Here is a 27636-nt window from a genome sequence, read left to right on the forward strand (position 1 = left end):
GTGGGTAACAATGTGCATCTGTGAGTTGACTGTGAATGTCTCAAATGACTTAGTAGCACTGGAAAAGCATTTTTCACATTTAAGCATTTTATTTTTATTGTAGAGTTCCAGAAACAGTGTTAAAATGCTTTTGAAAAATATAAAAAAAATCATCAGTAACCAGATTGTTTTTACAAAAGTAACACAGAGTTTACAGAAAATATTAGTTACACACCACAAAAATAAACTACTCATCTAGTAACGACTATAATCACCTTTATAAACTGTGATTTTCGATTATTAATTGTTCACCAAAACACTAGATATACAGTTCCAGCATTACACAGTTTCTTCTGATTAAAGATTTCTAGAGAGCAAAACTACAACGAACTTTAGGCAACATAAACCAACCCAAAGCTAAATAAACTCAACTCAAACATCAAATATCACAATTTCCATTTTCATCTGTTTCCTCCACTGTGGATTCACATCAGCAGATGGTCAGCGCAACTTTGAGGGACATTTAAAACAAACTGTGGCTTTCATTTAGTATTGATAGGCTTGATTTAATGTTTTTATATAATTCAGATTGCTAAGTTTTAATTGTCGCTCCGCTATAACATTGCAAATTAGATGCCAGGTGGACCCATTGTAAAGTAATTCATTTACTTTTGACCAAATCCAAGTCAAAGTGGCTGAAATCTTGACTCCATTTTGCACTTTAAAACATCTTTCTGTAAGTTGTTTTCAGATTGTGAACTCGCCCCATCATGTACCAAAAATGAGCTTTTTCAATTTCTTCATTATTTCTTTTCAGCCCTCAAAAAACTTGACAAAGAACGAGCAGACAGAGTGCCATCCCTCGCTGCAGTAACTCTGCACCGGTGCCATGTCATTCATCACCCCTTCGTCCTCAAACCCAGTCCTCTCCTCCCTCTTCTTCTTCTCCTCTTCCTCCTCCTCCTTCTTCTTTTTCCTCTCTGCCCTCCCTCCATCCGAGCTCTTAGTGGTTGCTGGTCCTCTCTTCTTTCCTCCTTCCTTCCCTCCCTTCCTCTCCTCCTCTCCACTGCGCTGGGCGAGCTTCATGTGGGCCTCAGCGGGAGCCTTCTTGCAGGTTTTGGCCTTCAGGACTTTCTCTCCGTCGCAGGCGTTCTGCCTCTTCTTCAGCTTCCCCACCAGTTGCTTCCAGTACTGGCTGGACTTCACCCCGTAGGCCTGACAAAGGTCTGGTTTACCAGCGTAACGACACCAATATCTGGAGAAGAAGCAGAGAGAAAAACAAGGAGAAATAGTAGGGCATTCAGAGAGCTCAGACCCCTGCCAAGACCAAATGCCCTATCTCACAATGTTAACATTTTTTTTTCTATTGCCCGAGCTCCACCTCTCCACCAGGTTTAATGAAAATCAGGGCATATGACTTTTCAAAAATCTGAAGACAAACAAATTGAACTCAAAACATGACCTCCATGGTGGAAGTAATAGACAGGTTTAGCACAAGAAAAGAAGAGAAAGCCAAGGTGGAAGACAAGTGGAAAATGTCCCTTCGCTCCAGTTACATTTTCTATTTCTCAGTCCCTTTGGACGCCATTTTCCAAACATCCACTAGATGCTCTCAGACTTTCCCTCCTCGTCCCTTCACCTGACTGCCACACCGTCTGCACACCTGCTTCCACTTCTCTCATCAGCCCTGCAGTCACCCGACCTGCTCAGCTGTCCTCACTTTCCACGTTCTGCAGGTATTTAAACAGCCCATTTTCACTCGCCCTTTGTTTGTTTGTCTGAGCTGCTGTGTTGCTCTGTGCGTTTGTGTTCTGTCCCTCTGCAATGATTTCAGGGATTAAATCACTCAAGTCTTCCTGCTTAATTCTCAGCCTGTGTTTGGGTCATAGCTCCATTCCTGCGCAAACCCAGCCATGACAAAGTGTTTATGTAACCCTAACCATGCTTAGGATGTGAGCCGCGGTCTTCAGTATCAAAGTGCTCCGTCTGTTAGACTTGTTTAACTTCTCCAACAAAAACTGCCCCAAAAAGTAGAATCCTGAAACATCCCACGCTGTACGGTTTTATCCTCCTGGTAGTTCCAGACATGAACAGACTTCTAAGTCTTTCCCATTGGGCATTTGTCCAGAATTAAACTACTCAGCACAGAATTGATTTAAATAATAAGCTCCACTTTTAAGTGTCCTTCTCACTACTCCTGAATTATTGAAACAATTTGAAATTAAATTGATGGTTTGGTCAGTTTTATAGATTACATAAATGTAAGGGCACTACAAATGAAAAATGCTAATGTCTTATCAAGTGTAATGTCCACCCAGAGACGTTTGACTCTATGACCTTCAGTGAGTCGAGATATTGCGGGTAAAACTTCCCTCACCTCTGCTGGTCTCCCAGAGTTTCAGTGCTGCAGTTCACTATCAGGCTCACCATGCCTTCACCAGACGTCTGCCAAATGCAGCGATGGCCCTCCTTGGTGGTCAGTTCTCCAGAGCCGGGCACTGAGCGATTTCTAGCTCTCTTGGCCAGTGGGGGAGACGTTGGTGGCTGGCGGGGTTTGTCTGGTTTCCCCTCACCAGACTGCCGCTTGGCTTCAGTTAGGGTGGGGAGGCAGAGGAGGAGGAGGAAGAGGAAACTCCACGGCAGGATGCTCATGGTGGCTGGGAGGAGAATTTGGACACAGAAATAAGTATTAACATAAATAATAGTATTTTATGAAGTACTTTTTTAATATGACAGGACAACATTTTAGCCTCATCTTGATCTTCATTTTCATTTTGAGGCACCCAAATAAATTCTGAGAGTTCCTTTTAAGGCTCATTTATGCTCAACGGTAGATACGTGTATGAACATGGATGGGGCATTCCTCATGTTGTCCATGCTGCACATTTTCTAAAAAGTTTTTGGATAAAACCAAGCAGTACCACCCAGAACCTGTAGTGAGGATTGTAAAAGTCCTGTGTTTGTTTGACTCATCCATCCACCCAGACCTCCCGCCATGCATACTTTGTCCCTCTTTATTCAATGTCTCCTGACTTCCTTCCATTCTCGTGTTAAATGGCCACTAGAGGGTGCTACCTAATAATAGCACATGGGTTGTGATAAGCTGCTAGTGGATATAATCTATGTGGTCATTTTTTGAAGGAGAACAGTATCTGCATTTCCCCAAATGCAACTTCATGGTCTTTTCATTCAGCAGCGTATTTAATACTCCAAAAAAGAGCTTAAATTAGAGCTCAATAAAATTATATCCCCTCTTGCAACCAGCAGCTTCAACACCAGAAGCCCTCCATCACAATCCCAGAGGACCCAAATGTCACTGAGTGACACGACACAAGTGTTAAATGTTAAGAAAATGGACAATGGACAGAGAGTGGGGGTGTTAGTCCCTGTCAGCAGCGTATTGAAAATCAGCCAAGCGTCAGAAACACTCCCCCAAGAAGAGTCCAGACCGGACATGCAGCTATCAAACAACAAGCAGGGAGTGAGGAACGGAGGAGGGGAGGATTACTACTGAACCATAGTTAATAAATAGTATTCCAAGTACAAATAATATGAAAATACTGCATGCAGTAGAATACATTCTTCGAGCAAAAACACAAATCCACAAACGTAGATCAAAACAATTTTAATCAAGAACTGGGAAGTCAAATATACATAACGGTAAGATTTACTGCTGCTCTCAAATGCTCTGCAGTATTTCTTTTTACATCTCTGTCAAAGTCAGATGACAAGAATCTGTGATAGCTGATATCAGCCAATGACAGAAGAGAGAAGATGAATCATTAACCCTTTGAAACTTGGTTTGATTGGTTTGATTTCTTTTTAAAGTGGGGATAAGGCAATGAACAACAAAAGAAGAAATTACCCAAAAATAGAAATTTGCAAAAAGGTACATGAAAATTACCTTAAAATTGGAAAAAAAAAACCCAAAACATATAATAAATTCAAAAGGACATGATCTAAATGTTCAGACTGTCCTTTGTCTCTTGTTTTGCCTGCAGTCTGTTTCTCAGGTTAGTTGTTTTGTGTTTAATTAACTGTGTTTGCGATCAGCACTCTAAACACTTACTGTGGATTAATGAGAGTAAAAGCATTCATAACTCGTGTACGGCTGTGCCCTTGGGTCAGTGTGCAAACACTGAGCAGGTTGCTTCCCTGTATCTCCATACGGTTAATGTGAGATAGTGGGAACAACAAAACAAGATGTGTGTTGCCTTAATTAATCCCATTAATAATGTTTGTGCATTTGTGTTGTAATGAGGTGGGAAATTATCTCAATAGGACATTATGCTCCAGAGCTCTGTGATGTTTTTGTTTCAGTTGAAGCCAAAGTGCTCCCTGAACTGCTGATTGGGCTTTACAATCAGGCACATTAGTATCATTAATATTCCTTCACATTGTGAACCAAAACAAACAAACAACCGCAATGTAATCTTTTTTTCTAACCTCACTGCCAAACTATGACATTTTAGGCTTTTGTTAAACCTGCTGTGGATTGACCAAGGCAGCTACTTCTGTTAGATTTGGGCTCCCACTGTGCTCATTGCATTGCAAAAAAACAAAAAGAAAAGAGATATTGTGAATCATACCAACGCCACCAGGAATACTCTCTGATTGGCTGTAGTGCTGCTAGAGTGCCCCAGAATGATGCACTGCAATTTTATTGTTTATTTTTTTTTTTTTTTTTTCAACTGAGGAAAATGAATATTCACACTTGACATAATCCAGTTGAAATTCCTTTTTAGCGCTTGAAGATCCAGTCATCACTGAAGCTTATGACATGCAATAAAGCCAATAAAAACAAACAGAATTGTCAAAGTTGTCATATTGATATTTAAAGTGTTTTGATTGATTCAGGAAATCAACTTATGCTTCCTGTAACATGCAAGAAAATATTCCACCTTAAAAACAGCTGGTTGCTGCGGGTAGCTTTTGAGCAGCACAGTGATTTTTTTTTCTCTCAGTCTTTATTCAGCTAACTGTTGGTGAAATATGCATCACTCTTTCGAGGTTTCTTTATAAGCGATGCATTTGTGAAGAAACGTTAGAAAGCCAGTCAGTTAAACTTGGCCGTGTTTGGACGAGGGCAACGCTGATAAAAATGGAAAAGTATTTTCTTCAGTGTTTATATAATAACAAGGTGAGACAGTCCTGATGTGCACAGATCTACAAAAAACAACTGAAAACACTATAGCATGCATGCCAGGCAAAAGTTTGTGTTTTTAGGGCCCCCAAAACACTGTTGTTGTGTAAACAAAAGGCCAAACTGCAAAAAAGTTTAACATTTAATGCAAAAACTGTTGCCATGTAAACAACCCCTTTGAAAGCTTCTACTGCATCAACAATATCTGCAGGAAATGAAAGCTTACTTGGCTACGTTTTCATAGTACAAGACGAGCTTGATCTCTGCCGGCACTGCAACTTTTCCTCAGATCCAGTGTTTCAAATGCAGCATTATTTGCTCGGCACAAGAGAGGAAATCAAATCATTCAAAATAATAACTGCTTGTGTCCATTCACCTTTATTACTGAATGCCATGTTAATTACAACCCACTACATCCATTGCATCACCTAATGCTATATAGATAGTGCCTGACTTTCTGCCTCTTGGCCCAATAATGTCAACATGATGAGGTCCAGTGTGTAAGATTTAGGGGAATTTAATGGCATCTAGTGGTGACGACTGCAGACTACAACCAGCTGAAACTTCTCCTGATTTTAATTCCTTCAGTGTTCATTATTCACGAAACAACTACAAGTAAAAATCAGTTTTCCAGCACAGCATCTGCTTATGTGCTCATCTATTTCTCTGCTATCTTAAGCTTCAGACGTTCAGGCAGTTTTTACTGTGAGCTGAATTATTTGGAGAGGCCTCATCCTCTCCAGAACAATGGACTTGGTGATTTATACCAGTTAAAACACTGAAAAAAGACGTTTCACTCAAAAAAACAAAATTGTTTTTGTGCTTGCCACTGAGGGGTTGCGAACCATGGTGGCGTTTGTTTTTTTTTTAATTTTCCTTATTAGATATTTATCTGTTTTTTATTGTGTTTCTTATTGTGCTTCAAATCACTTCAGGCTCAGACACAAAATTACTTTTTTACAAAGACCTTCTGTTTTTGAGAAAGTCAGAGATGAAAGCATTAATTTGATGCAACCAATATAAAAACACTGAGTCTTTCTTTCTTTCTTCCCCTCTTTGTGATTCTCTCATTAATCTATCTTGCAACATCAAAATGACAGCAGAGTGCATCTTTAAAACAGGAAAAAAAAGTCTACTGCAGATTTAACTAGCTGTGCAATCTGTGTTCCTCTTTGTATACACACATTGTTTTTAGCCAAATAGTGTCCCTATTTCCTTCACAAATTTGGCATGTTATGTGGTTATTTTTTCTTCACATACACTCTTATATTCTTACTTTCACAAGTTCAAGTTGATCTTAAAATTCCAATAAGAAAACAAACGGTGGCAGCAAAAGTCAGCTTTCCACTGCAGCAGGAGGATGTGGGAGATGAAAAACAAAGACACACAGCACCAAAACAAAAATAATCCCCCTTCCAAGCAACACCCCCATCCCAACCCACCCTCACACACACACACACACACACACACACTCCACCAAATGCACCCCTCATCAATAAGTCATGACACAAAGCAAATCTTTCTTCGATGTCTCTCACGCTCTAATATTTGGTTTGACAGTTTTAGGAAGAAGCAGAAATGCAGAGCAGTTTAGTGTTCAGGGTTTGTTGGATAGTGTGAGCAGAGGCCCGGTGTTCTTACCATGTGACGCTCCGCGGCTCTGAGTAGCTGTGGGAATGTGGGGACCACGAACACTTGAATAAAAGAGGGGAGAAGACAAGGATAAAGGAGGTGGAGGAGGAGGAAGGAGGGGGTTCAGGGAATAAGGAGGACTATACGGAGAACTGCCCACCAAGGACACCTCCCACATTTACCCCTCCTGTGTGTGTGTGTGTGTGTGTGTGTGTGTGTGTGTGTGTGTGTGTGTGTGTTAGAGAACAATAGACGCACTTGCCAAGGTTTCTCACTCTGTGTGACACCGAAGACTCCTCGAAGGTTTGGATGCTTCAGTGTCAGCATCTTGATTTGGTCTGATTATTTTATCAACTTTTTAAATCAAAACTTTTGTTTTAAAGTTATCTGCAGATAATGAACACCCTCTGGCTCATTTGAGCATTTCCAGTGTCATGAGGTCAAACAAAATTCATCACTGTATAAAATAGTGCAGTATTGAGTTTGCCTACAGAAAGTATTCAGTTGTAAATAAGCAGCAAGACAAAATAGTCATTAAAAATTTAAGACCACATAAGCCACATTAGCAGATCAATGTGGCTCCACGACACAGTCGAGCATTAAAAAGGCAGAAGGAGAATTCTACAGCAGTAATGCCAATAAATGTACATTTGAGACAGAAGACAACACAATATCACAACATTTTGTGAATTGAGCACCAGATGTTCACATTTTTCAGTCAACTCTGGCCTTTTCAAATGAAGCAATTAGCAAAAAGCAGTGACACTTTTTGCCGGAGCTGCTTGTGGCCAGACTAGACACTGTCACGATGCAACTGAGCCTGGTGGACTCATCGCTCAGAGCTCCCCTACAGTTAAAAATGTGCATATCGCCACCTACTGTGGTGAAGTTGGACATACTTCTGTCAATAAATCAATTCACCCCCGACGCTCGGGACAAGGACAGTAGTCCAGTTAAATAGCCTAATCGAGCTATGACCATAGCTCAACTTAACTGTGCATGTAAATGTACTTATTGAAATTGATAGCTCAGATTTTTTTGTCGTGGGTTGTATGAGTTTCGTATTCATAGTCAGTGTATTACATACAGTAGACGTCGGCTGACGCCCCCAGTTTGGAAAAGCAGAAAAGCGTATTGTTACATTAGGTTAAGAGATGAACTGCTGTGGATGGCCGCTGCCAACAGTATCAGTTTTACTGAGCCCTGCATTTACAATATTTGCAAATGCATGTGACAGTAATTATGATTTATTATGCTAAAAGTTCAGTTTCGTGGTTGAACCCAATGAATGATGATGGGCAGTAATTCCTTAGTTTTTTAGGGTAAAAACAGCGAGTGGGTGTTATTTGTTTTTTCTAATAGAGACTTTTCTACAGTCTCAGCATCTTTATGCAGTCATAACTTTATAAGCCTTGGGGAACATTGATTTTAGTTTGGAAGTCAATATTTTTTAAAGATTTTTACAAGTTCAGATTCAAATAGGTTCAGTTTAGCGGAAATGTTTTTAGAAATTTACATAAAGTTATATGTAGCCTCCTAAAGCTCTGAACTACATGTTGAAATGGTTGATATGATTATGGTAGATAGGTAGAAGGCCGAAACAATCCAAGAGAAAGTAAAACTGACTGTTCCTCCTAAATCAGAACGAGACATGAGCTCCTGCAGAGCCAGTGGCCTCTACAGCACAAATCTACAGAATGAGAGATAAACAAAAATCTGAGCTTCTTTTTTTGCATGTTTCCCCAAAATAATCAATAATGTATGACCTGTCACATGAAAGAACGTTCAAACTCAAAGTCACTTTTTCTCCTTTTCCACTGGGCCAAGTCTCTCTCTCTCCCTCCATCACTGCATTAATAGTAAGTAACTCGTCCCTCATCGAGATGAATGAGGAGAATCTTCTCTCTCCTTATGGACAAAGGAGGAGGAATCTGGGTCACAGCTTAACCCCCTGCCGACACCCTGTCATCGCCACCCGGCTCCTTCTCATTCAGCTCAGGGGTTGGTGGAGATCCGAGGACGGCTCTTTCCGCGTGCCCGCTGCCAAAAATCTGCTTGGCGAGAGAGGGATGTTCAGAAAAACAAGCCAACAACAGTAAACGTGCTGTTCCACCCAGTCCGGACCAATCAGGAACAAATATGTCACCTTGTTTTCAGCTCCAAGTGCTGCTGAGCCGAGCAGCCTCAATCTAAAAGGCAAAAATAGGAAAAGCATTGTTTACTCTAATTTTGTCAGAATCAGATCAGTAGTGTCAGGGTTCCTGTGTGACTCATAAAGTGAGAAAAAAAATGTGGAAAATGTTTTTCATCCTCACCAGAGAAAGTTTTCAGCTTCTTATTTAATTTCACATTTACATGTTTTACACACCATAGCGGATGAAGAGAACACAAATCCTTTATTTTGGCAAATAATCAATACTACTGTTGAAAAAATATTCAATTTTAAATCAAATTTTGCAGGAATATTTTTACTTTAAGCTGCATGCATTGCTTTTTGGCCACCAGGGGGCAGAAGTCTACATATGTTCTGACATATTATCACCCTGTTAACATAGTGAAATATATCCACGTCCAGAAAACACAGTGCTTCATTACTATCCACTGGAGATGTGTTTGTGTCCACATGATGAATCTTAGTCCAATATTTACTCTAACCTTCGCTCTGATTCTGTCTCCACCAACTTCAAATGTTTGGACCTGTAGCTGCAAGATTTTCCATTTTCTCACAGTTTTGCAAACCCATACCTAATCAACATGCGCAGCTCTTAATACTGGAACCAACCCCAGAATTATTTCAAGATCAGTTCTTAACTCGACCTGATCCCTATTGCAAGACTCCTAATCCAAAATCAAATAGGCACAGAGCCAGCTGCTTGCAAGAAAGGCAGTGAAGGCAGATTCTAGTATTGTAAGGGTGCACAACAGTTGAAAAAAAAAGGCTGAATATAAACAAATGTTATGTGTCAACCTTCAGAGCCAAGAAATAGAGCCCAAATGGAGGTGCCAAAAACTGCAGTTCTTCTAATGGCCACTTGAGGCTGGCTCCAAGAGTGAGTCAATCTCCATAAGCCCCCATGTTAAAATGCCCAGTTTTACAGCAGAAATAAACATGTATACAACCAAAACAAAAAAAACAGGTTTGATCGGCTGCCGGCTGTCTGCAGGTGTCACTGCAGCCTATGTGTCAGATCCATGCCTTGTTTCTCCACAGCTCCAGGCCCTCACCCATATATGGTCATGTCTGGCTCCAAAAATTTAAGATGACAACAGCAACAATTCTGAACTGGAGGCATCAAAACAGGAGTCCACAGACCAATAGATGACATCATATTGGCTACAACTGTTATTTTGTATATAATATGGTGTCAATATACAGTATATATTTCTTTATGAAGAAATATGTTTTACAAATATGACAATACTAGCAAGAATACGTAGAAGCAAAATAAATAAATAAATAAATAAATGAATAGACTACATTAAAACCTGATAAATGGCTGGACTGTGTACAGTGTTTCCCTGCCATTTTTCTTCAAGGACTTAACTATCATTGATTAAACTGATGACATATTTTAGGCATATTTCATGTTATGTTAAATTTGTTAAAAATGGTAGAGAACAGTTGATAAACTGTACAATTAACCCAAGCCAGGATGAGTGGAAGCAAAATTTAAAAACACAAAAAATAACCAAAACAAAACAGTAAGTATGTTTTTGAAAAGAAACCACTGGTCTGATTGTGTGTGTGTGTGTGTGTGTGTGTGTGTGTGTGTGTGTGTGTGTGTGTGTGTGTGTGTGTGATTTAGAGAGGGAAAGAATGAGTAAGAGTGACTGTGTCGTTTCATGTTTGTTGCATGACAACTCATTGGAGAACAGATACGCAGCTGGGACTCTGTTGCCTCCTAGTGGTGGTTTCTAGAAACAAACACAATCAGTACAGTTTAGAAAAATTAAGGTTTCATTTTGTAATCTTAGAGGAAACAGTCTGATGTGTAAAACCTGTCCCAAAACTTTACACCTGTAGTTTTAAGACATTTTAATTCCCTATTCCTTTGTTTGGAAATTTCATTTTTGCAAACTTTTTCACATTTTTTCTTGCTTTAAAAGATGTAAGTTTCATATAAAATAAAGTATACAAAATTCCAGTCATTTATAACTCCCTGTATCAAATTTAAACCTCAACATCTGACAAATCTTTATTATTTTGCAGCAGTGGGCAGCCATAGCAGAGGAAAAGAAGCTGTATTCCAGATACCAACAATATGCTAATATTTTTATGCAAACACTATCAAGATTCACACATGCTGCAGGGTTTGTTCCTGTTTCCTTGAGGCTCGATTTCAATGCCTGCTTCTCTCAGCACCTGCTGCCAATTTCTTTCTCTCTTTTGTTACAATTCTGTCTCTTAACTGGAGAGTAAAATGTCTCCCCCAAGACTGAAAACCTGACAGAGTGTCTGCAAGGTCACTATCTCGTCTTGTCCAACTGTATGTGTGTGTGTGTGTGTGTGTGTGTGTGTGTGTGTGTGTGTGTGTGTGTGTGTGAGATGAGCTAATGATGAACTCTGAGTCCTTGACAGCAAACAGCAGCGTCCACTTTCTGCTTTTCAACAGCCGTTGAAAAGCGGCTGCAATCAGCGCTCCATCGCTGCCGTCATCTTCTCTGCCGTGATTACTGCAGTGATTATGACACCACACCACTACTTTGAGTGTGTGAGTGTGTGTGTGTGTGTGTGTGTGTGTGTGTGTGTGTGTGTGTGTGTGTGTGTTTGAGAGAGACAAAAGGGCAATAGAAAGAAGATGAAATGGGAAAGGGAATGGGATGGGACTGAAAAAGAGCTGTCTGTCATTGAAGAGCCATTTAAAGCTGAGAGAGCTGCTCTTTGTTGGCATGTTGAAACTACTAATGATGTCAGAGCTGGAAGAACTGTTCAGTTGAAAATGTTAGAATTCATTTTATGCTTCGCACATAAACATGTGATGGTCCTTTGCGCCTATTTTGTCTTTGCAATTAACATTTAATTTTCACTGTGCAATGCAGTTAATACAGAAAATGGCATGAGATTCTTGTAGGACTGTCAAAAGCTAATGAGTCTTTGACAGTTTTTGTTTATGTTTTAGTTCAGTGGTTCCCAAATGGTGGGTTGCAGTCCTAAAGTGGGTTGTGGATCCATTCTGAATGGACTGCAAGTAGGCTGTTTTCTGTTAACCTTCAAACTTGCGCAATTTGAAATTGCAAATATAAAGTACGTCCTATTGACACACAACGATTTTGAAAAGAAAAAAAATTTAGCTCAAAAAAGGTGTTACACACAATTAAGGTGGTATTTCAGGTGATTTAAAAAGGCTGTATTTCGCAAAATACAATGGAAAAACTTTTTTTGCTTTTACAGGTCACATGATGCTATGGCTATGAGCTTGTCAGTAGGAACTGGCTCCCTCAAGATGCAGCAGGCACTACAAGAGGTGTTACTGCATCACATAACTCTTCAAAAGTTGAGCAGATCAGTTAGTTTTGAATCCACAATTCCTCCACATTAAAAAACAGCTCCATAGTGCTGCAAGAGGCACATTTATGTAGTAGTTTGATTCACTGTGAAGTATTAAATGTGATTAGGTGAGCTTTAAATATATTTTTTGTATGCAAATTGTAAAACACATTATACAATTGCACTTATGGACACAAAAACACATCAGCAGAAACTCAGATGGGTTATTAATGACTGAAGCACTGGGTGAAGTAGTTTCTATGACAACTGTCTGACTGACCCCTATCACTGCCTCACCAATATCAGCTAAATTGGTTCACTGTGTTTCTCACATAATGGAAATGCTCAATTAGCACAGAAATATTGAAACCAGGTGAAGATGTGGTCGGGGTGAGAACAGGATGTTCTGATAATGATCAGCTTAGCAGCCAGTTTCCCGAGGAGTCTCTCAAAAGTACTTTCCATCATTTGTTCAGGATTTCCAGTTTTACAATGTGCGGTGTGGGAGAAGAGATAAATAAATAATGAACATAGGTGTTTTCATGTCTAACTAATTAGACATTTGCTCAGGTTGGAGTTGGGTGAAGCTGTGCTGCAAATAAATGAATCAAAAGGATCTTTTGTAGCTAAGCAGGATGCTGTGGAAGCACAAAAGATTGTGATATAATCTTCTTTTAACTAAAGAACATTGCAAATGAAGCCACAGTGTTTGAAAATGAAACGTCATTGGAGTTTACTCAAAGCCTGTCTGACAGGTTTGAGCTGGTTTGGGCCAAATTAGCTGAACGATAACTGTCGGATGCAGTGATCCATTACACTGGAGAGGCAATGACTTTTTCTTAATGCCGAAGCTAAAGGTGTGTCTGTGTGAGAGTGAATGAGTAAAAAGTAAAAATACCAGATACATTAAAATTTTATGATTCAATAACACTGTGGTAAATGTGAGTTTAGGACAAAAACATTTGGTTATTTTAACCCTGGGCCCATTTAAATATTACACACACTCGTATCAAAATGTGACTTTTCTTAAATCAAGCTTTAAGAAATATACATTCATATGATATTCTAAAATTTTTAATCTCACAGAAGGTGGCTTTTGGCATCACGTTTGTACACGGCGGAGGTGCGGTAGAGGTGTGGTCCTGCTCCTGAAACTCTGCTATATAGCATCAATAGCAGAGAAGTGTTAGCTGTCTAAACTTGAGCATTTCCCTGTGGTGTTACACAAGATTACTGCAGGATCAATTATAAAAAGCATCACAAAAACAAAGTGCGGTTTTGAGGAAACTTAAAATCTTTTTAGAAAAGAAAACACTGGCTGTTGGTTGGAAATGTACAGGGGTCTTCAGCTTTATAGATGTTTTGTTTTAGAGCAATTTTTAAACCACCAGACATTTTTGGGAGGAAAAATTAGTTTGTCTGTATGTCACTGCCTCGAGAGCCATTTAGATGTTGCAACAATTCTGCAATTTTTCTGGCACAGGTAATTTCCTCCTGCTAGTTATCTTGTTGCACCCTCTGCTCACACTTCAGCTCTGAATGATGCTTCTCCAAACACAGAATGAAATCACATCTGTATATGGACGGTGCAGATAAACACCAGGTTTACCAGGGTGGCGACCTGAACATTAATTATCTGGATAGAGACCTGATTGCATTTTAACAGCAGCTGTTTAAAGAGAAGAAAAGGAGGGGAACGGTGTGTGTGGGTGTCGAGAGAACAGGAGGAACTTCTTCTTGATGAATGTGAATGTAACCTCCAGTTTCATATGATTTACAGATAATTATATAGAATTGTGAAATATTAACATTGCAAACACTGTTGGAGCTCAAAAATAGAAGCAGAGTAAGGGCTGGTTCACTTTACTAGCAATATTTTTTAAGCCGGTGTTCAGGACGGACAAATGTGTTGAGTAGTGGACTTGTAATGAAGCAGTGTTAGTTTCAAAGCAGATCTACAGAGAAATGTTTTCATTTCAAGTTTTGCAAGTTATCTATTCATCAGCCAGATAATTTAACACAATATTATTTTCACTGTTGTTTTTTAATATCATTATCTCATCTAAATCTTGCTTTTTTGTGATCTAAATTATTAACTTAACTGAAAAAACAGATCCGTCCTTTAGCCTCCTATTTTAGAGAAGTAAAAGCTGCAATAATATTTTTTTTTTCAAAGCATCTTTTTTCTTTCATTTTCTTTATATTCTATTTTTATATTTTTGAAGGTTTTAGTGATGAAAAGAAAAAGAAGGGAGCCATTACTTTACCTCACTGAGCTTTAAATTTCTACTGTACTATTAACTTTACGTTCTTTTTATGATTTTTTTTCTGAGTGTGTATCTTGCTTTGCCTTGTGAAGTGTAGGGTCAGTGAACACTATATAGTAAGTACAAAATAAACATTGCGGCAGGTTGCATCACATCTTGCGTGAAATGTTCAAAATGTGTTAGAATAGCCTCATAAACTATATCAGCAGGGATCATTCGATGAGCATGACCCAACACTGAGAGGGCTGCAGGAGAGAGTACACAAGAAAAATGCATACTGTGTGTGCATGTTTGTGTGTTTGGTGAGAAAAGAACAGTATGATATTACAAATCAGACTGAGCACAGACGGAAGCCTTGTAGTCCTTTCCTCTTTGTAATAATTGCATGTGTCGGAGCTGAAATGTGGTGCACGCAGTCATGACATTTAGTTTTCTGTCGTGTCCACACACAGACGGAGAGACAATCTGAGGACGCAGTGACCTTCTTGTCCTATAGAAAGTCTCACTCAGCAGGGGGAATTGTGAAAAGGGTTTCATGCTGGGAGAACTGTCGTACATATCTATTTTCCAATCACTGAATAATGGTTTTATTACATCATCTTTGTCATGTTTATATCTTAATATTTTCGGTAGAAATATTGTTATATTTTATATGTTTTTATATGATGGATCAATTTTATAAGTGATGATACATTTTTGATTTTCTGGGTTCTTCCTGTGGGAGAAGTGACTTCAGGCAACAGAGCATATTGTGATGCAGCACTGATATGAAAACACTCGACTGTGTTTGTGTTTACTGTGGTGGATTTTATGCTCTGAGGCCATTTTTCTGACTGTACATAAATGTAGTTGTAAAACAAAGGTGTTTACCCCAAAATTATACACTGCAAAGTTCACCTTTAAATCTTTATAAAATGATGTCTAGATGAGTTTTAATTAAGCCTTTGAAACCTGAGAAAGTTGTCTTGATTTCTTTTAAAAACGTGAAGAAGGCAGTGAGCAATGAAAAATTAGCAAGAAAGTAAAAAGAATGAGAAAATCACCTGAAAATTAGAGAAAAACATGACAACAACAACATAAAAAAGATAATTAAAAAAACAAACAAATAAAACAAACAAGGCTTGGAAAAAGAGCTTATAAATTATGATTATTCTGTAATACAGATTTTCCCTAGCTCTTTTCTTTTTTTCCCTAGATGTTTTTTGTATTCCTTTTAAAATAATTTCAGAATGTACTAATTTCTTGCCATTTGTGAATCATTGCTTACCAGATTGCTCATTGCCTTTTTTTCACCATGTTTTTTTTAAGAAATTTCACCAATTTGTTCAGGGTTTAAAAGTTTTGAATACTTGTGGCAGGTATCTGAAAGCAACACAAGAAAATTAATGAATTAAGAGAGACAAATTACTCACTAAATTGCCTTAATATGACTACAGTCTGATTGCATTGACATAAACACGTTTACATTTGTGCACGCTCTTTTTCGGAGTTGTTCTCTGTGTTTAGATTTCAATCCATCACTTCCTGGGGGATTAATACCTGTACTGACAGCAGGATGTCAGACAAATTGAGAATCTCAACAGAATCTTAATCAGAGTCGATGTGATGCTTTTCTCCGCTGCGGGCAAAATTCAGAAAAAATGTCTTAGTTTCTTGTCTTATCTGATTCACCATCTGCTTCTGGATTCCTGCCCTCATTTTCTCCCTTATATCACACATCCTCTCCTGACTGAGTCATTATCTGCACCCCGTCAGCTTTCTGCCACATTCTCACCTGACCTGTCACCTGCTCACACACCTGCTCATTATTTTTGGTGTATATATACATCCCTGCCTGACCTTTGACATATTATAGACGGTGTCTTGTAATTGCAGATTTCCAGCCTTCTCCCTGATCTTGTCTGCCGGCTCTCATCTCTCACTGTTGAGATTCTTTTGATTATTTACCCAATAAATGCTGCTCTACCTTACAGCCTGTGTCTACAGTGAGTCTTTGAATTTTTCTATCCGTACATGCAACAGCAAAGATCGGATCAGCCCGTTCTCATCCCAAAGTAATCAAAAAGAGACCAACTCCAAAAGCCACCACTGGCGGCCGTATGAAACACCACCGGTGTGTTAGTTAGTAACATGACAGGAAAGAACATTTAGTACCTGGAAAAGCAATATGATACACAGACAAGCAGCATCAGTTGATAAAGCAGGCAGATGATACCTGTCGCAGCTGTATGATTCGCCACTGGATAACGTCAGGTTGAACCGCTGCCAGTATTGACATAATATAAGAATTTCGAAGGTACCTGTTGGGTGTCCAGGGTAGTGGATGGAAACCCTGGACTTTCACCCAGGAGCCTGCTGTTCACTCCCCACCTTACCATATGCCTCTTAAGCCTAAACCTAACCATCCATGCCAGCATGTGCTTTTGTTGCCTAAACATAAACACCTGCAGCGTAATCCCACCATGTGCTTTTGTTGACATCACTGTAGCGGCCTCCCGGAGGGTCACAGCACACACAGAAGGATACCTGGAGCGCGATGTGTAGACGTAGAAGTCCACTGCAAAGCAGCAATACGCTATGACTGGGGATGAAAACATGTTGGACATCTACTGTATGTAACATCTTGACTATAGATAAGTACCTCATATAACCCCACGTCAGAAAATCTGAACTCTCCCTTTGAGGTCTGGTTGTCGGATTTGGCAGCTTTGCTCAGTAAACTCTGAGAAACGAGTATGGTTAGAATAAAAAGGGCATCATTAAACGTTGGTGTGAAAACTTGAAACAAAACCCATCCATCCTCGACATTCTTCATGTTTCAAGGATTTACCGACACAGTAACCGACACAGGTTTAATATAGAGTATAGCTCCACTTCCTCTGAGTTATAGTCTGAACACTCAGTCTCATCCTTGAAAACAGAAACAAAGTGATGATGCACTCTGAGTCTGAACAGCTGAACCTGCAGAAGACACCTGTGCGGTTCAAGGTGTCGTCCCCTCTGTGGCCCCTGGGTGCCTCCGCTCTGTTTCAACTCCACTACTGACTGAAGATGAAAGGAGCAAACAGGGAGATGTTGAGACTGAAAAACATACTGAACGTAGTTGAGCAAAACACAACAAGAGGAAAGCCCTGAATTTCCCTTTGCTCTTTTGTCTTTTTTTTTTTAAAAAAAAGGACAACTTTATAACCTTCATTACAAAACATACAACTGATTACCTAGCTCTCCAATGGAAGGGGGCCCTTAAAAAGGCTGAAAATGTTGGTTTTGTTTTATTTTTTAAAAATTATTATTTATCTCTAAGCAATTAATGTCATTTTAAAATCAGCTGAATGACTGAAATCTGTTTAAAAAAGATATTAGAGGATGCTCTCTGAGGCCAATGCCATCCCTTCATCCTTTGAAACATCTGCAAACTGGCTTATTTCAAAAATATTTTCAAAAAAGTTAAACAAATAAAAAATACAAGAAAGTTACTTGAAAATAAGCACAAAAAAAGAATAAACAAGAAAATGTCCTTAAAAATCTTATGTGCACAGTTACAGAATATGGTACTACACTCCTTACAGAATATTGGCTGACATTATTTTTTCTCTCCACCATCAAACACAATAGTATCCACCTCATAAAAAAAGAAACAATTAAATACAGAAAAAAGCACATGTTGTCTCTTACATGGTTTGGAGAGATCTCATTGCACTCAAGCCCCTTTATTTTTAGAGGGGAGCTGACATAAAATGGCCTGCCTCAAAGAGTAACTGCAAAAATGCAGCTTAATTGATCTGCAGGTTACTCATCTATGACTCAGAGGTACCTGAAAAGATGTCCTGAACTCCCCTCTGGCCCTCTGCCGCTCTGCAGGAACAAAAGGCCTCCTGCTGCTGCAGCTTGAGGAGAGCTTCTACTAACTGCAGACAAGTTTCTTTTAGGCTCAGATGAACCTCAATTTATTTCCCCTGAAATAACGTGATATACCACTATTTAACTTTTAAACTTCTCCTCCTCACTGAGCATTAAATCAGTAATAGTAGTCGTGTGGTTGTAATAGTTGTGTCAGAAATGTCACTCTGCCTTCAATTATCACCAAAATAAAACATTTTCTGCTTTGTTGCAAATGCAAACACCTTCCTTTCTGAAAATGGGTAACTACTTTAAAAAATTATGATTTGATGAATAGTTGTGTAGAATGGGCAATTTAAAGTAATAGCGATAAAAGACACTACATGCTGGCATTGACCTTTAAAGGTGATTCTAAACTTTGCAGTTTCCTCCTTTTAATTCCCTTAACGCACAGGAAGAATGCTGGTTTGTATATTCTGACATCTCTGTCCCATATTGGACCTCGTAGACACTCATCTCAACACTAAACACTTCATCACAGTTTGACTCCAGAGACTCGACCTTCAACAACAACACAACTTGATGTCTCACTCTTAAACTTAAAACACATCTTTTTCCTTTTACCTCTCGTGCTGTCTGGATTTGGTGTGAGTTTCCGTGTTGGAGATATTGGCTTCAGTGATGTTCTTTCCAGTATAATGCAACTAGTTTGCACTCTAACCCTAACCCTAACCCAAAAAACCCACATTTAAAAAAATTCAACAGCAATGTGTCTTTCCCAAAATCATGACCCAGTTACTCAAAATAATTTAAAGGCGTCATTGTAAGCAGTTTCATGCAGAAACTACTTTCTCTCTTTCAAGATCACTCATTAGCCGCATCATTACGCAAAAGGAAACATGCATGTCCTCATGGACAAGAAACTCATGCTCTTGATAGCATGAGCTGTAAGTAATATTGGTGTCCTCCTTGGCTGAGCTAGCAGGAGATGTAGGCATCCTTCTGGGCAGTGATTCATTGGCAGGTGTAGTTTAGAAGCAGTTTTGTGTAGGAACTAGTTTTCTATTTTAGTTGAGCACCGCTGCAGCCTCTACTAAAGAGTAGTGTGAAAGTCAAGAGCACTCACTCCACAGCAAAGTCTGGGGACCAAAACATTCCCAGATTGCACAGCAAAATGACTAGCAAAAAATAAAGACTGCTCAACTTGAAGCTTTTTCAGCCGACTAAGGGATCTCTGCCTGATGATTCGTATCCCCGACTTTCAGGTGGCAGCTCTAGAAGAGTCCCTTTAAAACTTTGCCATTCATCGTACCAATCCTCTTAAAAAAAAAAAAAAAAAGAGCAGATACCTTATTGTACATGTGCATACAGTGCGGACAATGAATTAAAACATTCAGTGGTTCAGAGTAATAAATTAGGTTTAATGTCTGACAAAGCATTCCGTTTTCCTAAAACTCATCATTTAATCTTCAACCTTACTGTGCTTAGTAGGAGTAATGACAAAATCTGCTTCCATTTAAATGAGCGCAAACACACACAAAAAATCTGTAAAATCCAACAGTCACATAGAAGAAAATCAATAACTTCTGATATTGGCATTTTATTTGAAGCTGAGGCTATACAGATGAGTCTCTTATGTTAGGTTTTGCCAGATTTTAAAGAGCAGCTGGATTATAACGTCCTCAAAGTCCTCCATTATTTCACATAAATCAACAGCAAACAGATTACAGGTGAAGTTCATGTTTTTATTTTGAAGGCAACACAGCCTAACTTCCCATTTAGTTCTTGTTGCCAGTCAGCCCAATGCCGCTTCTGTCCTAACCATCCTGTTGGACTTGACCTGGTATAAGAGCATCACTCTCAAGTCCCCCCGCTGAGGTGAATGGCGTGATTGTCTCCAAGGAGATTTCGGGGTCGTCCTCCAGCTGGACGGTGGCAGGAAGCAGCAGGAGTCTGTTGTGGCTCTGGGAACCGTTGGAGATGATCGACTCCTCATCAAACTGTGAGCTCATGTCCTCCAGGTGGTCTGACCCAACATTGATGGTGCGAGGCTGTTGCTGCGGCTGCGCAGGGACCAGCATCTCCTTGTGGAGCGTCGTGTCATGGTGGTAAGAAACAAGTTCATCGCTGAAGTTCACGGCCTCCACCGTGTTGTTGGAGCACATCTGGTTGCAGCCCAGAATGGTGGCGAAGGCCCGGCGGAAGTCTGCGTTGAATGCGTAGATGACAGGGTTAAGGGAGGAGTTAGCCCAGCCGAACCAGACGAAGACGGTGAAGGTGGTGTCACTGACGCATGGCGGGTCACAGAACGGGACGGTGCAGTTGAGGACAAAAAATGGCAGCCAGCAAAAGACAAACACCCCCATGATGATGGAGAGCGTCTTCAGGACTTTGGTCTCCTTCTTGAATGACGACTTCAGCGAGGCTTCATCATTGGGCCGATGCTGCTGCTGGTTCCGGCTCACGCCATGACCTTGGTTCTGCGCCTGTTCTGCCGCCCGCTCTAAAGATGTTATCCGCCGAATTTGGGTCTGAGCGATCCTGTAGATGCGGGTGTAGGTGGCGATCATGATCACCACCGGGATGTAGAAGCTGATGAGGGAAGAGGAGATGGCGTAGGTTTTGTTCAGGTTGGCGACGCAGCTCTTGGCGACGGCGGTGGCGTTGAGGATGCTGCTGTTTGTGAAGTTCCTACTGGTGGCGTCCATGATTTCCATCACTTCCTCCATCACATCTTCTTCCTCCTCGCTGACTTGGTGCCAGTTGAGCTGCACCGGTATGAAGGAGATCAGGATGGAGAGCGACCACGCCACCCCGATCATGACAAACGCCACCCGGTGAGTCATCTTCCGCTCATATTTGAACGGGCTGGCAATGGCCCAGTATCGGTCCACACTGATTATACACAAGTTTAAGATGGAGGCCGTGGAACACATGATGTCAAAGGCGATCCAGACCCCGCAAAACCGTCCAAACAACCACGTGCCTGTGACCTCAGTGATGGCCTCCCACGGCATCACGAGCACGGCCACGAAAAGGTCGGACACGGCCAGAGAGATGACGAAGAAGTTGGTGACTTTGGAGCGCAGGTGGCGGAACCGGACTACGGCAGCGCACACCAGAGTGTTCCCGAGCAGCGTGGACACGATGAGCAGGAAGAGGACGCAGCCGACGAGGACGCGCAGTCCGCCGCTGCCTCCTGCGCTCCCGCCGTCCTCGTCGTCGTCCTCCTCTTCCTCGCCGCTCGTCCCGTCCAGCTCCGACAGAACTTGGGAGAAATTACTCCACATTGTGTAATTTTCCATTTTTGTCCCACAAAAAAAAGAGAGATTAAAAGTGGTAACAGGTGATTAATATCCGCATGTAAAAGCGATTCTCTTCTCTCCAGCAGCTCCGGACGCACAAACCATCATCTGATCTTTCAGCGAAGAATAAAAATATGAGGAAAAATGACTGTCCTTCATAAAAATCCAGCTAAATATTCATTTGCACGCGTGCTTTTCTTTTAAGATCAGATCCTCAAACAGGACAGTCGAAGGGCAAATCAATAACTGGAAAAGTGTTCCGCCACAATTTATCCTCAGAAATATTCATAAAGATAAAAAAAATGCTGCAATACAGCTGAAAATGAGCGATAATCCTGTCGAAGTTGGGTATCCCCACATAGGCGTAAAAAGGTCTCTGTCCCGGTCTTTTGTCCTGGTGTGACTCACAGTGGACTCACCTCTCTCTCAGTGAAGCTCAGACTCTCTGTCAGGTAGAAGCCTCTGCGGTGCTCGTTACCTCCTCAGCACAGGTAATAGATTACTGTCATATCGCTGTATATCATAAAAACAAACGAAATGAAAAGTTAATGCCTGAATTATAAAATCCTGATTTTTGTCCGAGAGCATGCACGTGTTATTTAAGATGCTCCCCTGCGTTTCTGTGAGAAATAATCAACCTCTAATTTAAAACATAAGTTAAATATGACTATATATGGATCTTCTTCTATTTTTTTTTGATTGAATCTAAAATGTTATGCAATTATTTACCATGAGCTTCTTACTAGGGCAATTTGACATCATGCCTATTAGCTTTAACACTTTGAAACCGAAGCAAATTGGCTCGATTTCTTTCATAAACATGAAAAGAGGGAATTGGAAAACTCCCCAAAAGAAGAAATTACCTCAAGCAAAAAAAAAAAAAAATTAAAAAAATATCGAAAAGAAGAGAGAAAGAAAAGTAAAAAATAAAAAGTAAAGAAAGAAGAAGAACAAAAAAGGAAATTGCTTGACACAGGTGCTTTTAAAATAACAATTGTGTAACATAATGATCAATACATAACCATGATTATTCAGTATCTACACATTTCCCCTAGTTGTTTATATATATTTTTTAAATAATTTGTCCAAATCTGTGAATTTCTTCCATGTTCCCATGTTTCCCAAAGACATCAAACCAGTTTTCTTATTGTTCAAAGACATAAGACTGTCTTTGCAGCACAGTCCACACACATACAAAAAAACGCACATCAGCACACTTCAGCACCACAGACAGCTCAGTAAAACATCCACAGCCTGGTGCTGTTGTGTTCATGTTCTCAATACTTTCCAAATAAGTCAGCACCAAAGCAATTCTGGTTTCAAGTGTTATTGTCCTGCACAGATGAATGCAGTCATCCAGGAGATTATAGAGCTAAAAGATCAAAGTCTATTTGACTACATTACTGAAATGACAGAGAAAATAAATAAATTACTATAAATAGGCAGGTCTGCTTTGTAATAAAATAAATGTATAATCCATTAGGATCTAATTAAATCAGATTCTGTCCCTCTCTGAATGCATGTGCTGCTCATATCAGTCTGCAACCAGTAACCTTGAAAATTTAAAGTCCTTTTTTTAGCACATGGTAGATGATCCTGCAGGTTGTTATGAGGCCATCTGCTGGTCGGAGCAAATATCTGAGGGATGGACTTTCTCTTTGATAAGATTCTCTTTGGGAAGACAAAAACAACACATTCTGCATCCATCTCAAGGGCTTCAGCATGCGGTTTATTTTATTTCATGTATTTATATTAGAAATAAAATACCAGAATATTCCTATATTTATTTATTTTTGTTCTCTGTTTTTTTGATCAACTGTAGTCTCTGAGAGGTCACATTAAATATTCTCCACAGCTTTAAAGGAAACTTAGGGAAGGAAATTTAGCTGTTTAAACAATTATCAGTAAATGGTTCAATTCAGGCTGCAGAGTTGCATCGTTGTTCATGCTGAGGCCTCTGTAAAACTGCACATTAATGTGTAAAGTACATGTATAAAGTACCCCTGTATGTGGGGAGTAGGCCTCAGGAGATCACAGGGGGATGATTCAGAAAATAAATAAATAAATACATGTATTAATAATAATTGCTATTATCATTATTATATTTTTTATTGATTTTTTTTGTTTCATTTTATTTTTTTAAATCTACCAGAAACTTATTTTCCATCCAGCTAAAGTTGTTTTTAAGAGAGTCCTTGCATTCCAGACATCTACTTACTTTTCAAAGTGCCAGAAGTCTTTACAGGTTTTTACAGAAGTGCAAAAGCAAACAATTCACTCATGAAATCACCAATTTATTGCAGTCAAGGACAGAATCTGCACTTAAGAAAGGAAGCCAAAGCATTCAAAGCATTTGTTTGCATTCATTTGCACATCAAACACTGACCTCCGCTGTATTTCTGTACAAGGGAACTCTGAAAACTTAGGGTTTTCTTTGGGAGTTTGCAGCTTCGTTAAGTTTTCACAGCTTATTTTATAAATACACAAAAGAAAAATTGAAGGATTGCTAATTACCTTAACAGCACAGCTGTCCTGAGTCATCGACACTCTTACAGTGTTGAATTAACTGCAGCTGTTCAGGAATCATAAAGCTGATGACTGATGGCAGAAAACAGAAAACGGTTTTTGTGCATCTCCTACTCTATGATTAATAGCAGATTTAATGGACAAAACCAACCAACGGCTGAAGGATTTTATTGCGGTCCAATGCAGATTTGAGTAGTTGGTTTATATCATTAGTAGTAGGGTGAACTTACATCTGGAAGTCAGTTTAAGCCCAAAGAAATACAACCAACATAACAGATTTCTTGCAATATACTTTATTTCATGCTGGACAGTTTGATGTGCCATGTTAGGCAAAGCTCTCATGCAACCACATGATGGCGCCACCTTTCTTCATGTGTGACTTAAAACTCCAACACAGGAAGTAAATTTAGTTACACTGAGTTAATCATAAGTTCATTTTTGTCCCTTTCAAAGGTTTTATTGATGATTACTTTCTAAACACATGTTGTAGACTTCAGGATACTGGAACTTTAATCTTACTGGATGAAAAGTGTTGTTATTTACCAGCTGTTCTTGAATGCAACACAAAGAAGACAATTCAAAATGGCCTCAGTCACAACAACATAAGAAAGTTAAGTGAAAAATAGCCGATGCATTAACCAACATTGGGATGAATTACATATTTGAGGTAAGTTTTCATCTTCAGTGTTTCAGTTTTAGTTTCTGGATAAACTGGAAGCAATGCTTGTCAGTGAGCTAAAATATCTATCTAAAGGCTGTTGATTTGGAACATGGTGAGCAGCAGTGTAAGCTGGAAGTAAATGTGCTTAAAGTTAAAGTTACATTCATTAGTGTTACATGTATTGTTATCTCTTTTTTTGTGATGAAGCCACAGAGGATTGTCATCAACATGCTGCAGCTCCACTGAGCTTTTTAAGATTACAGTCTTGGTTTTGCAACACTTTTGCAACACCAGATATTTCCTGTCTGGTTCAGACCAGTCTCAGTGTTTCCATTAGCAGCAGACAGATCTTTTGTTTTAGGTTTATTTTTTTTTTTTTATCAAATAAGCTCTAAAAAGCCACAGTGAACTACCTGCCCAGCAGCAACAAACAGACACAGAGAATGGAGGAGCAAAGTAGACATAGATGAGCATTTAACAGCTAAAGGGACATAGCTGTTAAATGTTCATCTGTCTTCACCAAGGGTTGGTGAAGACAGAGCTAACAGAAAAACATTATTGGACTTAAATTAATTGAGTTAAAACAAACACGACTCCAACAACATGATAATGTTGCTCTGAGTCTTCTGGGTGTTTAAAAAAAGCAGCTGTTTGCTAACATGATAGCCATGACAGCTTTTAAAGGTCATGTCAGGACGGTGTGTCTTAACTGTTTTCTGCAAAGTCCCATTTTTACACTAAAGGCCAAAAATCAAAGTGTGTATAGTATGTTTTGCTCTTAATATCTCAAGTTAAAATTACATTTTTTCCCTCTACTGTGAAATCAGGTAGTGCTGGAAGTCACTGTTGGGACTAAAGTGTCAGCAACAAAAATGGAGGATCCAGTCATGCAGTAGTACACAACATCTGTGGGGCACTCACAGGTGAGTCTTTGCAGCTCTTACGTTGGTTGTGATCTTCCGAGCTTGTTTATAGATATTGTTTGAAACCCAAACTAGAACACAAGTGATTGACTGGTGCATTCCTATTTGGTGATAGCAAGACGTCTCTTATTGCAAACAGTCTGCTGGAAAGTCTGATCACTGCTCAGTGCAGCTGGAATGGGTTAAAGCATACAAATATGAATCATCTTTGTGCAGGCTCATCTGCATGTTTTCCTATGAAAAGTATGGCACTAAAAATCGTACAATAGTCCGCATGCTGGTTGTCCGCGCTCTAGCAGGCTGTCACACATTTCTGCGCTGGAGCGGGCTGTTGGACATGTCCGCGCTGGAGAGGGCTGTCGGACATGTCCGAGCTGGAAGGGGCTGTTGGACACATTCCCAGTTAGAGAGAGGGTGAAAATAAGGTAATGTGCTTGTGGCCCCAGACCCCAAAACATTACATCTGCCCCTGGTAATAATAATAATAAGAGCTCAGCGCGAGCGTCCTGGTGTTTCTAAATAATTCATACAAAGTCTGATTAAACCTGAAACTAACACAAAATAGTCTGTATTAGTCTAAAGAAGTCACTTTCCATCTCTGCAAATTTGGCTGTTTCAAAGCTGTGGCTGTAGAACAGTCAAAGTCATCACTGCATTTGGTTCTCCGTGGTGATAATCTTATTGTTATTGGCTGTTTGTGTTGTCTGTCAAAACATGGCTGGATTCTATCAACATTCTATCATCTACTTCTCATATTTCAATCGAGGAAAAGTTATATCGCGATTAATAATTATTGTTTTATCGCCCAGCCCTACTATTAACGCATGTGAACATGTTCTACACAAAACCCAAAATACAAGTATGAACCTGAGATGAGCATAACAGGTCCCCTTTAAACTGCCAAAGGGAACACATTTGAGGGTGGGGTGGGGGGGTGGAGGGGGGGTAAAGGGAGCTCCACTTTTGGCTTTCAGCTGCACGATTCGTCTTGAGGGATCACAGTGCAGCCCTGAAGCCTTGAAATCAATCTGTCCTCAAATGAACCTCCATGAAATTAACTTCCATAAATCCCGGAAACAGGCGCAAGTGTTTGTCTGCGTGGAGATCACAGTGATTTCAACACCTTTACTTACCCTGTTTATAAGAAGAAGTGAGATCATAATAAGGTCAGACTTAGAGTGTGTGTTTGTGTGTGTGTTTGCGTGTGTGTCAGCGTGTGTGTCAGACTGTGTACCTGCACATACCTGAACTTTCTGCTTCTCTTTTTTTAACACCTCTGTTTCATTGCGGTTGCTACTGTACACTTTGTTGTGCTCATTTAATGTGTACCTGTGTGAATGTGTGTTGGTGCGCACTTTGCCGCGAGGTGAGGGCAGAGGCATCCTCTGACGCAGATGGGTTCATCGTGCTGGACCGCTGCCCGTCTCCTCTTCGCCTGTAGTTACGCCCGGTGGCAGATCTGGCGGCGGCTGATGGTTCAATGCCAAGGTGAAGAGTTGAAACTCTAATCACTGTTTTGGTACGACTGCTGAGGGGCGGTGAAGGCTGCTAAGTATGTGTGTGTGGCATATTTGTGCAAGTGTGTGTGTAGCCAATACACTTTATGCCTTTGCATGTCTTTGCATGTGTTTTGAAATGTGTGTATTTGCATAAATGCACATAACTATGTGTGATATCAAGCCATTTTTACAGCACTCTGTATTCGATTAAATCAACTCTAAACTTTCTGGTCTCCTCACCAAACCAGCTGATACCTGCTGTTAAATCAAGGGCCTGTACATGTGAGTGTGTGTTGTGTGTGTGTATGCGATGTAGTTGAACTTGCTTAAACCCGCTGAGCACTCGACAATGCGGCTTCATCTAAAGGTGAGC

The 27636-nt window shown here is 40.0% G+C and overlaps 2 protein-coding genes across 2 annotated transcripts; both read right to left on the reverse strand.

Moving 5' to 3' along the window:
* Positions 1-733: 733 nt before the first annotated feature.
* Positions 734-6838, reverse strand: fgfbp3 (fibroblast growth factor binding protein 3). Its single transcript, XM_042502729.1, has 3 exons — positions 6764-6838; positions 2357-2636; positions 734-1234 (listed from the first exon to the last, which is right to left on the reverse strand). Exons 2-3 carry the CDS (start codon positions 2629-2631, stop codon positions 793-795), a joined length of 717 nt encoding a protein of 238 aa, XP_042358663.1. The 5' UTR covers positions 2632-2636; positions 6764-6838; the 3' UTR covers positions 734-792.
* Positions 6839-20166: 13328 nt separating this feature from the next.
* Positions 20167-21654, reverse strand: LOC121954930 (D(1)-like dopamine receptor). Its single transcript, XM_042502677.1, has one exon. It carries the CDS (start codon positions 21652-21654, stop codon positions 20167-20169), a length of 1488 nt encoding a protein of 495 aa, XP_042358611.1.
* Positions 21655-27636: the final 5982 nt, after the last annotated feature.

Source organism: Plectropomus leopardus, chromosome 15, assembly GCF_008729295.1.
Source record: "Plectropomus leopardus isolate mb chromosome 15, YSFRI_Pleo_2.0, whole genome shotgun sequence".
NCBI classification, from domain to species: domain Eukaryota; kingdom Metazoa; phylum Chordata; class Actinopteri; order Perciformes; family Serranidae; genus Plectropomus; species Plectropomus leopardus.